General features: G+C 29.2%; 1 protein-coding gene across 2 annotated transcripts; it reads left to right on the top strand.

Moving 5' to 3' along the window:
• The first annotated feature begins 250 nt into the window (after positions 1–250).
• Positions 251–7179, top strand: ACXD (Adenylyl cyclase X D). Of its 2 annotated transcripts, XM_088185645.1 has the most exons (21): positions 251–430; positions 1869–2065; positions 2127–2273; positions 2335–2488; positions 2554–2759; positions 2826–2975; positions 3050–3171; positions 3232–3376; positions 3451–3587; positions 3649–3798; positions 3868–4012; positions 4068–4154; positions 4218–4378; positions 4440–4631; positions 4691–4979; positions 5042–5405; positions 5773–5826; positions 5886–6061; positions 6125–6413; positions 6475–6599; positions 6786–7179. In XM_088185645.1, exons 2-21 carry the CDS (start codon positions 1898–1900, stop codon positions 6981–6983), a joined length of 3459 nt encoding a protein of 1152 aa, XP_088041771.1. In that variant the 5' UTR covers positions 251–430; positions 1869–1897; the 3' UTR covers positions 6984–7179. The 2 variants fall into 2 exon arrangements, with proteins under 2 accessions (XP_088041771.1, XP_088041772.1); XM_088185646.1 differs by lacking the exon at positions 5773–5826.
• Positions 7180–13959: the final 6780 nt, after the last annotated feature.

The following is a 13959-nucleotide window of genomic DNA, read 5'->3' as shown; positions in this document are numbered from 1 at the left end:
TAAACATTTTATTTTTTATATTTGATTATGTAGTAATAATAACTTATTTGAATAGCATATATTTGTAAGTCCAATCAGAGATGTCGTATTTTTGTCAATTTTCCTTTTTTTTCATTAATCACGATATTATTAATTTTATACAGAAGTCTTATCACAAAAAAAATTATTAAGATAATCCAGTCGAACAGTAAATAGATTAGATAGCGATTCAATAATGATGTTCAATAGTGTTTGTTCGGTTTCCATTGAAAGTGTCAGCTTATGTATTTTCTTGTGTATTAAATTGATTAAAATGTTTGGTACTATTAGAAGTATATACTATAGGACTGAACAAAATATTTGCTTAAAGCTATGACTATAGTTTAATAGGTTAAAATGTATTTGTTAAATATTTGAAGAGTTCAGATTGCAGTTCGACAAAGATAATTTGGTAAATATAATTTAATAATGTAAATGTATTTGAGCAATTTATTTTATTATTGATATTAGATTTTTTTTAACATTATGTAGATAATACTTTTAATGACTAAAATAATAGTAAAAAAAAATGTTGTTAATTTTAATTATGATATAATATATTTTTTTAAAGATAAGTAATTAAAATATAGAATTTTTAATATTATAAAGAAATATTTTATTAAATTGAATACTTGAGTAGCATAGTGCATGGTTTTTTATACATGTATAAATAAATGTTCATCACTACAGAAAAAAAATATTTTCTAAAGAAAAAATAAAAATATTCTTAATGATTTTTCAATACTAAAAATTTAATCTAAAGTCCAATATTTAAGATTTAAATCAACGAAATGTGTACTATGTATAATGATACTGATTATGAACAGAAAAGAAAGCAATAGTTTGAGTACACAATTTTAACTAAAAAAAAATTATGTGTTATGAAGAAACAAAAGCTTAATAAAAAAATATATTATTTCTTAGGTATTTGTATTACCTAATTTTAAATTATAGCATAATAAAATAATAATTCAAGAATAATTACTAGTTAATATATAACATGATATTATATACTCAAATATAAGATATTATATATGTATATACTAGTAGTTTTTCTGTATTTATTATTTTATGGTGTTATATAATATGCTTGCGTAATTTCAATAAAATAAACCTTAACTTTATTTTTTAAATTGTATGCATGAATTCGAGTTATTTTATTATTTATTTTTGGTCATATAAATGGTTCAATTAGGAGTTAGAATTATTTTTTTTATTTATAGTAAACTTTTCATATTTTTTGCCATATATTATATACACATAAAATTATTTGTTAATCTATTGGGGAAAGTAATTACATTTAATATTTACTAAGCAATGCGATAAATGTATTAGGCAAATATATACAACTGTCTAATGATTCGATTCTATTCGATATATTACTCATTACTCATTTTTCCAATAATCACTCAGGTATTTGAAACATTTGTACGATAGATTAAAAGATATGTTATCACGAGAAATTTTATGTTAGAAAGACCTATACAAAAGAGATTATTATATAAACATTTTTATTAAAAGATTCACGTATTGATTGATGATTACGACTATCTTTTACAAATTTTATTTCCACATATTTAATTAACAATGATAAAACACAGCATTACTGCTTAAAGAAAATAATTAAAAAATAACTTTTTATATCAAATACAGTTCATGAATAAATTTGTCTTTAAACAATAATATTAGAGAAAGTTAATTCAATTTAAAAACCAATTTTCTTTTCACAATCATATTTTCATATCTTATCGTGCTATCAGATTTTATTGGACCATTTTGTTAATTTATTTATTAACTTACTGGAGAAATCATTAATTACTATAATCTACAGATTAATGTTTTTTCCACAGATATTAATTATTTTTAACAAAAATAAAAAATGGACGTCGTTCGAGGATCAGTTTTGACGGAAGATGCTGGGATGCTATACTTTACCAGACACTCAATGATAGCTCATAATGAAAGTATTTTGTCATCTTTGGATGAGTTCAAGGAGCAAGAAAGATTTTCCATCACGGACATGCATTGGAATTTAAAACAATTAAGAGTGAGTTCATAATTTGTTATCAATCATAAAAAAAATTAACCATTATGTAATACTATTTTAGGTACAAATAAAACAAAGAAATATGGAAAGTCTCTACAACAGATATGTAGATAAGCTCAGATTAGGATATTTATCAATTTTTTTAATAGTCATGATTTTCATGTCTTTAACACATCTAATAATATTGGTTTCAATCAGTAGTGTAATTGTAAGTATATATAAATTATTATTTTATTTATTAAATAAACTATTTACAATTATATTTTCAGTTAAACGAAATCGTAGCTTTAATATGCTACTCTCTGCAAATAATAGTTCCTATACCTATAGTAATAATGTTGTACATGGATAGATTGAAGAGGAAATTTGATTGGTTACAACCTGTACTTTCTGTTACTATAATATTGATTTTGATAGTTTTAGGTATGTTTAATATTTTTAATAAATATTGTTTAATATTATATTTATATTTTATTTAATTCTTTTAGATATATCAGTTCCGGCTTTAACGAAAGTAGCTCCAGCTTTGAGACCGGCATACTATACTAATACCCTATTGGCTTGTTATATATTCTTGCCGATAACAAATAATCTGTTGGCTTTGCTCCTTGGGACCATTGTTTCCTTTTGCCATATTGCTTTGATGTCGCTTGTGACTTATAGCCATTATGAAGAAAGTCGCATGTATCGAATGGTAATAAGGAAATAATTAAAATGATTCTCAAAAATCAAGCTAATGTAATTATAAATTTGATTACAGATAGGCGGTGATTTGTTATATTTATTTGCCGTTAATTTACTAGGCATATATTTTAGATTTATGAATGAAATAATGACTAGAAGATCGTTTTTGGATAGAACAAATTGTTTAGAATCAACTTTCAAATTAAACTTTGAGAAAGAACAAGAAGTAAGTGTTCTAAAAATAATTTATAAATATTTTTCTTTTAAATAATAATTTATATGTATAATACATTATTTAAGGAGAGGCTATTACTTAGCATATTACCTGAACATATAGCTTTAACGATTAAAGATGACATTAGAAAAATAGCAAAGCAGATAAAACACGAAGAATATGATCCTTTACCAATTCAAGATTCAAGGTAGATATTTTTATTACAATATAATTAATAACTGTATTTAATTGCGCTTTATAATTACAGATATTTATATATAAAAGAGCATGATAATGTCAGTATTCTATACGCAGATATTGTCAATTATACTATGATGTCAACTAAGCTTCAACCGAAAGTTTTAGTCGAAACTTTAAACGAACTGTTTGCAAAGTTTGATGAGGCGGCAGAGGTTGTAGACATTTTTTACTGATCCTCCCATTTTAAAAATCAGAGTTTTTATTATGTATTTTTTTCACTCAACAGGATAACGATGTGCTCAGAATAAAATTTTTGGGCGATTGCTATTATTGTGTGTCAGGAGTTCCAAAGCCAAACTCGCAGCACGCAAAAAGTTGTGTGGATCTAGGCTTGGAGATGATATCTATTATTAAAGATGTTAGGTAAACAATTAGATAATTAATAATAACAAATATGAGAAATATAAATGTTTATATTTTTTAGAGAAAGTAGAAACTTGGATATTGATATGCGAATAGGTATTCACAGCGGTAAGATATTAAGTGGTATTATAGGAATAAGAAAATGGCAATATGATATATGGTCTAAAGATGTAACTATTGCTAACGCTATGGAATCAGCTGGAAAACCTGGGTATGAATATATTTTGCATGTGTATAAATGTTATCATCAATAAAAAAATTATTTATTAAAAAAATACAGAAAAGTACATATAACTAAGCGAACACTAGAAGAATTAAAAGAATCTGCTAGAGATTATATTATTGAACCAAACTATGAAGCATCTGAAAATTCTCTATTAGCAAAATATAAAATAGAATCATATTTATTATCAACTCCTTCAAAGGTATGTTTAAATGAAGTATCATTTATTTATATATATCATATATTTTTTATTCCAGCATAGCAATGATTATTATAGTCATAGAGTTCAATATAAAAGACCTTCTGTAAGTGCTACAAAATTTGTGAAGAAAGGGATTCAAAAGGTATTAAAATATATTTTATTGTAGCTGTAAATATATTCTACATAATCTTTTTATTTTATATAGTCAATATCATCTCAGAGCAGACCAGAGTTTGCCAATGGAAGATTATCTAGAAGCAGATCAACATTCATTGATAATAATCATAAGGTCTATAGAAAAATGATGAGAGATGCAGATACTCAAATGTCTGCTATTATAGATCAAATGCCAACTGGAATTTGGGGGTACGTTTAAATTAAATCAATAATTTAATATTTATTGTGCATTAATATAATATTTTTATAGAAAGTATTCAAAGGATTGCAATAACAATGCCGATATAGAGAAGTCAATGTCAGGACGAACGCTATTTTTCTTAAATGCTAAGCTAGAAAAAGATTTCATAAATGAACCAGATTTGCTATTTAAACATTATGTAGCATTAAGTTTATTAGTATTTTTAATAACAATTTGCATACAAGCCATTACCATTGCAGTGTAAGTTTTATATAACAGTATTTTTATAAATCAAATATTTATATGGTTTTATTTTTTAGAATCTCTTGGAAGACTGTCTTGATTAATGCTATTCTAGGATTTATGTTGATTATCTTGCAACCACTAAATTGGATGAAGTTTTTTTGGGAAAAGAAATACGGAAGAACTCCACCTAAGAACAAATTTTTAGTATTTCTCTATCGCAATTCAGAATCATTGATAAAATCTGCTAGTTCTAGAACAATCGTACACATATTCATCTGCTTTATGTTATCCGTCAGTTCTTTCATCAATCTGACTGAATGCAAATATAATGCCCCCAAAGAAAAAAGCTGCATACCTCCGTGGGTACGTCAATCTTAATCTAAATTTAGAAAATATAAATCGTAATGAATCTTTAAATATTTCAGCAATTGACTCAAGCAACCTTTTTGACATTATTATTGGGTTACTTATTCAGTCGTGTCTTCTTTGTTATGAGGTGGGCTGTCGGTATAATAATAAATGCTATGTATTTATGGATCATATGGGATATAAAATCAGATGTATATAAAAATGGCGCTACTTGGAACTACGATATGGATCCTAGGATTGCTCAGACTATGGCAGTGGTGTTCATGTCTCTGACACTACATCTGATTGATCGACAAGCTGAATTTAGATGCAGGCTCGATTACAGATGGAAGAAAAAGTTGATCGAGAAGCAGACTGATGCAACTGGGATGAAGTTGGAGAACAATTTACTGTTGTATAATATTCTACCTGTACACGTTGGTAAGATAAATTTAGTATTTTAAGTCAATATATAATCAGATTATCTGAAGATTATCGTTATCTTTTGATCGGTGTTTCTAAGTCATATCTCTCATGTCTTCAACATTTAATTAACACTGACATTGTAAATTAGATCTGATAATAATATTATCAATCAATCTTAGTCTCAAAGATGAATGTTTGCAAAATATCATGCAAGTGTTTTAAATAAAAATATAATGTAGTCTTTGAGGCGACCCTAGTTGATAAGATGATTCTTAGACTCCCAAAATAATATGCGAGTAAGCTCTGTGTATAGTAGCAACTTATTCATTATTTTCTAAAGTATATTTTGAGATGTTCCTAATAATATTTGGGAGTATTGCAGCTCCGAAGCTCCTTGAACGAGTCGTCATTGGTTTCATCCCGCGCATTACTACTGGTACTATTTACCTTTAAAATATGTTTATAATATTAATATATAACTTTTATTTTTTTCAGCTGATAAATATCTAAACACCGGTTTGGTTGATGATGAACTATACTACGAAGAGTATGAATGTGTATCAGTCATGTTCGCCACGCTGACAAACTATCGATTTGCCGATGACGAATCGGTGACCAGCGAAGCAAAGCTTCTAAAATATCTTAATTATTTAATATCTGACTTTGATAAGGTATACTTGTAAAAAAATAATATAAATCACTAAATCTATGCTAATGAAATTGTATGTATTTAGCTTTTGTTTGCTGTTAACGACAAGCGTCTCAAAGTGGAAAAGATCAAAATGGCAGGGTGGACTTATATGGCAGCCTGTGGACTGGATCCGGGTCAGCATAGGGCTTCCATATTTTCCGACACAGAATCTCAAAGAGGATCTTTAAATGTCGGATCTGATGGACCTATCAGATCACAGCAGAGCTACGAGGACGAAATTGTGCTAAGGATGGTTGAATTTGCAGCTTCAATGAACGAAAAATTGAACGAGTTCAATAGAAGCGCCTTTCAAAATATCAACTTAAAAATAGGTATTATTTCTTAATATACTTTATATTTAAAAAATAACTCTAATCTTATTCATATTTTAAGGCATATCTCATGGCGAAGTAACAGCTGGGGTTGTCGGTTCTTCAAAGCCTTTGTATGATATTTGGGGACATGCTGTCAATATGGCTTCGAGGATGGCTTCAACTGGAACTGAAGGACTTATCCAGGTATTTTTTGAAAGAGTGATATTAAGATACAAAACCATTGAAACACCCATTTCATATACGCGAAAGAAGATATATTCCAATATATTCCTAGCATTGTATCTTTATATTTCGAATATACTTTTAGGTTAAAATATGTATATTTTGATCAATATAGTAATAATAAAAATGCATTTTTTGTAATAAAAGGTGACTGAGAATACTGCTATAGTTTTGGATAGGCAAGGTGTATTAACGAAATGCAGAGGAAATACGTTTGTGAAGGGCGCTGGAGATATCAGGACTTATTTCGTACCGTTGGATGAAAACGGCAAATTAGTGTATAAAGAAGCTGTTTCTTATGAAGTTAAAAACAATGATGATGAACTTGAGATAACGAAATTTTAAATTAATTATTAATAAGGGGTATTATTTACATGATTAAATAGAAAAATAGATAATTATATCTTTGCTTTCGATATTTTTAAATTAAATTTTTTCATTCAAGATACTGATTAGGAATAAGTTAGTTAAAAATATATTAGGGTCTAAATTACTATTTTTTACACTTATAATGAACATATTATTTAGTTCGAATGATTAACTGTGCACATATTATTTAGTTATTAATTTGCATTTTGTTCTATTGTACTTGATTATAGGGTTAGAATATTTGGAATTGCTTAAAATGTTTTGTGTTATATTTGTAATATTGCTTAAATAATTTATAATAAATATATTTGTATAATTTATGGTTTATATTTTAAAAGTTGATTTTATCTAGTTCACCAATTAAACTATTTCTGTATTTACAATTTGAGAAATACGCTAATGCTATTATTTAATAAGAAATGTCAGTTAGGCTTGTGATTAAGCGTTTTTACTGTCTAAAAAGTAGTTTTTTTTGTTAAAGGGACACTACCGTGTAAAACCTTTTAACAGATTAAACTACAAAGTACCGCTATAAATCATAAAAAATTAAAGATATCCGTCGACTAGAAAACATATAAATATAAAGAAGACAGTCAAGAATTACTTCGTCTGAGAGCTCCTCGAATACTTTATCAGACCTTATTCTACTGAAATTTCCAATTGGAGTTCAAGGCATCCAAACTTCAAGAGCTTGGACTACAACCAAGAGAAGGCCGACTCAATTTCAGACCAGAAAAGATCGCAGAAGCTGCTGCTTCTCTCTTCGCATACACTGGACTAGCTCGACACCAGAATCCAGATTTCACTCCACAGTGAAAACGCGCAACATATTTAAATTTATAAAATTAAACTATAAAACTCTAAGTGCAAACGTTTTTGCCACTGTTTCTGTCCTCCGCCTGTTTTTACTGTCATTACAAAAGATAATTACATTTTATATTAAGATAATGAGGCTCACAGCAAATATTATATCAACATTTTAATGATAAAACATAATATTAGTACTATTTTTAATGTTTCAATAATATCATTACGAGAGAAATACATTATGGTATCAAAAATAATTTTTTAATTGAAATATTATTATTGTAAAGAAAAAGTAAATTCACTGTGAATGTCGTTACGTGAAAAGATACATACATGTGTTGTTTTAACAATTTATTATCCTACATACACACTCTGCTTTATGCATAATACATACATACATGTTCAGTATAATGTGTATAAGTGTATGTGTGCAAAATACGTTAAACGAGCATCACGAACATGCCGTATCCTCCGCGAAAAACGTCGCCGGAAATGTTTTATTCTTACCCCTCACGTAGAAAATGAGTTTCCATTTCGGCATTTTCCGCGTTTTCTTTCGCTTGGCACGAGGAAAAAAATCCCGGCAAGGAGTGGAAGAAGCCCTACACACAACTCTTTTTTTTCTCCGTAGGAAAACTACTTTCGTTAGGGGAGTTAGCCCACTCACACGAGCGGTAGGGTAGTCGAGACAAAGAAACAATTGTTTCACCATCACGCGTGTTAATCCATCAAGACTGGTGCGGGAAAACTAATTACCTGAGCGTCCGCATTTTCATCCCAAAGTAGATTCACCTGTATGTATAGATAATGCATAGCATATACTACAAATACGTGTACGTATGTATGTATATAAATGCACCCAGTGTGAGTTTAAACTATGTTCATTTGAGTATATTTTGTATAGGGGTTAATTACAGATTCGATTTTTTTTATCAAATTGTTAAAATTTTTGATTTGAAATGACATTATTTATGAAATATATATTTTGTAATTATATTGAAAGTACTTTTAAATTACATAATATTATCTACTTTTATTATGATAAATGCTAGTAAATTTAATTTTTAAGCTATGACTGCAACAACTGTAAATAACTATATCAAATACTGTGGCGACCACACATATAGGCACATTTAGAAGGGCGTTTGACCGTGACCAAAAACGTTCATTCATTAACAATGAGACACACATCATGGCATAAGAGGGATTTCTTTTGACCACATAACACGGGTCGTTAATAGAATCCCTTTTGTAACAAAACGGCACACACACAATCAATCACCACAATGCAAACCCTTTCCAAGAATTCAAAAGTATGGAGCCAAGCATAAAATTGGCTTTCGAAATACACATCCGATTTCTCGAATTCTAAGAAGCCACTGCAGCGATTGGCTAGGAGATTGATGCACAATCGCGATTGCCCAGCTAGCGTGCATCTCCCTAAAGGATATACGCCCGAAACGAGGAGAGGGCAGACGGTCCACGGCACCACAAGAGACGGAGGCACAGAGACAGCAGAGCCAGTGACGCAGACAACCAGAGAGCCAAGATCTACGAGCAGCCATCCGGAGGAACCAGCTACGCGCCCTCACCGACAGATTTGAATATCACACCTGACACTTGCCGCACGCAGCTTCAAGAGCCCAGAGCATCATCTACGGCCACCTGCACACCTTCATCGCGAGAAACGTCCATAGTCAAAATGTAATTATAACTTAATAAACAATCTAAAAGGATTCACCGAAAAATCTCATTGGCCGCGGGGTCGACCACCACTAGGGCTACGCACCATAAATTACTATTGCTAGTACTAGAGATTATGGAAAATAATTAATAAAAATATTATATACAATCCCAAAATCTTTGATTTTAGGATTGCCTTTTAATACAATATAAATGCCTGTTTTAATTCATTCGTAGTCACTAGATATTATAGTTTCTCGATATTATTTATTTCTCATGAAATAGGAATTTTATTTGATATATATATATATAAAAATATATGTTATATATAGTATGTGATTTATTAAAGATATATTTAGCTCATTAATGAACACAGGACTAAATGATAGTTTAAGAAAAGAAACTTGAAAATTTTCGAAGGAGCAAAACAGATCGATTTACAAAAAAATAAGGTGTTTTTATTTATACTTAGATTGTAAATAAATTATTTATAAGAGCTATTGTCTCTAAAAAAATATAAAAATCTATTTGGATGATTGAATAAACGAAATTTAAGGTCACGAACGGGCAAATTTTATGACGTAGCCTAAAGAATCCCTCATACATTTTTGCAATCTGCCGATTTCCATGCGGAACAATTTTTTATTATATGTTTATTAATATAATTCTTAAATTAGAGTGTTTAATATTTTATTTCCCAGTTCCTTGGCATGAGCCATTTACTTGGATAATTATTTAATTACATTACTAATTCTCTTTTTTAGTTTTTGAGAGCAAAAAACCTGCATTTCAATTATTAACTAGCATTTTTTTAATAAGATATTATATGTTATTTAATGACAATTTAGTTATAGTTTTTAAAAATATTTTTAATTAAAGGATAAGTCCTTAACCCTTTGAACGCGGAATTCGACTAAAGTCGCCCAATTGATTTTTTTATCTCTTTACGCAAAAATCAGTAAAAAATATGCTTTTTAAGAAAAATCTTTTTTTTATGAATAAACATAAAATATCACTTTAAATAAATAAAAATTTAAAAATCAGAACATTTAAATACAGTATCAAGGTAAAATTTGCATTTTTCAAAAAAAAATATTTTTGATTAACGCGTCCAAAGTGTTAAACTAAGTAAGGCTGATTGGAGTAGTTCAAAAAGATTTTAATTAAAAGCTTTCAAAGAAGCATACATATTCAGAAGCATCCAGCACAGACCCACCCTTTTTATGCAACAGTATAAAAAATGCAAAATAAGTAAAAATAATTTAAGCAACAAATGTCTCTAAAAATACAAAATAAATTACCCAATTGTATTTTTTTTTATTATTCAGATAAAACCCGATATATTAATAATATATATATTTTATTATATTAAAATATAGAAATTATGATTATCAGGTACTTAATATTGGAATTCAGGCGAAGCATTGAATATTCTAATGCGGTCTGGGGATTGAGCTATGCAATGGAATGTGATCGATTAGGAGGGTCCTCTTGCAGGTGCGCTCTCTTAAATGTCACACAGAATTTCCGCACTTTCAATACAGTCAAACAATATAAAATAATAAATACTCTTGATAAACAGTAAAAATCATCAAAGTGTTAAGCTAAAACCGGATATATTACCAATTTGTGTTGGCGATTCATTCGTGAAAAATTTAATCAAACATGAAGTTTATGCAATTTTATCGCATGAGCGGTCAACTTTGGCGTACGTTCACATTGTGGATATATTCGGTCGACAGGTAATACGTAGGCAGTTCGCAAAAGCCGTAACCGTAAAGCATATATAGGTATACCCAGACCATTGTTTTGCGATATTCGTTTATCGTCGAGTAGGCCGTGCTCATATCCGATACGATTATTGCACTATTTGTTTGGATTGGCAAATAAAAAAGCCAATTTAAGTCGAAAACAATGGTATGGTTTTTATACTATAAGTATAAATTCATAAAACAGATAAATTAAATTGGACAAAAAAAATTGAAACATATATTTTTTTAGTAAGGCATATGATTTTAATATTTAATTAGTCAAAGCTCTGTCTTAATACTTTGCATGTATTGTATATATAAAGGTATATTAGAAGTGAGTGTCGCATTTAAAAAAAGATGATGTTCTGACTATTAAAATGCAGGCAAATTCTACTATAACCACTTATCAAATTAGATGATAAACATTACTAGAAAAACTTATTAGCATATTTAAAAAAATGGTTATGTGTCGTGTAAAAAAACATATTATAATAAAATTTTCATTTTGAAAGTACTACACATGCTAGAAAAAATAATTAAAAATAATATATCATAATCTTTACTACTAAAACGAATTACTCATAAATCATGATAAGATAATAGTTATTATTGCAAGAAATGATATGTAGTGTATTTAATTCTAGATATATTAGGAATATAGTTTACCGCAAGATACATTTTAATTAAAGCAATTTATTAAAAATCTTACCATAAAAAATAAATATATAATTAAAAAAAATAAATATTAAATTTGGATTAGAAATATTTGTGCAAAAAAAACTGAAGCACCCTTTGTTGCAATTTTTATACGGTTAATTTAGCTTTTTTTTCATAAATCCGCTTCCTGCACATATCATAAAAATATGGGTAAAACGAAATAGTAAACAACTACATTTTTATCTGCTATCAATAAATAGAATGAAGAATCATAAATATATAATAAATCACGACAATACATAACGGTAAATAAACAGTGTCTCAAACACACTGATTATTTGTTTAGCTTTAGGTTCGGGAATATATTGTTTTCTTGGAGTGAGGTTTGATGATATAAAAAAACCGTAAAAACCCTACGTATGCGGAAGTAATATATATACAATTATTTGCGAGTTGTAACAATATATGAAAATATAAGTGAGGCCTATTAAAATGAAACTTATTCTCCTGTAATCGATTTTTGGTTCAGCGCACAAGGGGCAATACACATAGTACCTACATAACATACATATCGGTTGCATATTTGCTCGGAGAAAAAAAATAATTTTCCGGATTTCGATAGAGCCATCCACCCGCACAAGATTCGCTAAGTCACGTACCACGGAAAGCTCTAAGGCTCTATTTGGCCTCAGACTTACCGTAGACGTTCGCCTACCTTATGTGGAATCAGATTCCTTTTAGACTCGACTGCGGAATACTTATCAGTACTTCGAACGGGGAAATATTTAATGTTGCACGGGCAGTAATATCCCACGGAGATGGGAAATTACTTCCATGAAAGCCTGAAAGATTAGAAATAAAGATAGCTGCGGAATAAAAAAAGTGGAGGGAAGAGTCTTTAACGCGACGCCATTTCACCATCCGGGTAAAAGAGCAGGGGAAGAAAAAACACCTAAAAATGCACAAAGTTTTACGGTGAGACCAATATAAAAAAAATAACGACCGAATCTGAGATTAATATTCGTGAATAAATTGCCACGTGTTGTGGAAGAAGATATTAAGTTAGCTAAAAAACGCATAATAATAATCTTGATATAAATACTGTAAGTTAAATAGGTTTTAAGTCACAAAAAATCGTTTTTTGATGCTGTCATTGCTTTTACTTAGATATATGTATAAATATGTGTCATTTAAAGATAATGAGAGGCCTGGGGCTAGTAACATTTTAAAGGGCATTTAAAACAAAAAAAAATGAGGACAAGATAATATAATATTATGAATAAAACATTTAATTATTTCATAGAAGCTTTAAGCACTTTTCCAAAAGCAAACTCGAGTATGCCACTTTCCGGTTTTAAAGGACAGATGGTTTACTGAAACCCATCTCTTTAGAGAGTCTAAATCACTGGAGAAGAGTCTGCAACAGAACGAATGTATTTATATAATTTTAAATTATCTGCTCTAATTAGTTATAAGTGTTGTTATTATTTTATAATTTGGTTGGTGTTCTTAGTTATAATATTTCGCTTTCAGTATTAATACGCTTATCGATTTTTCTCATCCACGGGTGATTTACCCCCATTAACCTGCCTACTTTTCCATTGTCCTTTTCCCCATCGTTTGCCTCTTTGTTGCACTACCTTCGTGGACGTTAATTGAGCGATTACCACCGCCAGCAACGACAATAATTGAGTTTCCTCGACGCGGGCTAGTATTTTTTTCACCCCCTTTTTTCTTTTGCACCCTCATTAATTATGAAATAATTTATATAAAATTTAATTAAAACGGCAATCGTCGAGGTTGGAATTGTGCAAGCAATTAAGCTCAAGCAAAAATGCACTGGTTTGGATGTTTGTAAATTAAAATGTATTATACATTAATTGACTTTAAAGCTCAGCATGCAATTTCCTTGCTATGGCCGTCTTATTACCAGTATGTAGTAGTTAGATTAATGATATTCACCGTAGGTTACATCCTGTAATACGTCATGATGACACATCCGCCGTCATAGCTGTCAATCCATTCATTTCATCTTCAACAATAGGCCACCCCTT

This window comes from Plectrocnemia conspersa, unplaced genomic scaffold (assembly GCF_051122295.1).
Source record: "Plectrocnemia conspersa isolate PC_06_02 unplaced genomic scaffold, ASM5112229v1 ptg000005l, whole genome shotgun sequence".
Lineage (NCBI taxonomy): Eukaryota > Metazoa > Arthropoda > Insecta > Trichoptera > Polycentropodidae > Plectrocnemia > Plectrocnemia conspersa.
This window is presented reverse-complemented; position numbering and strand designations above follow the sequence as displayed.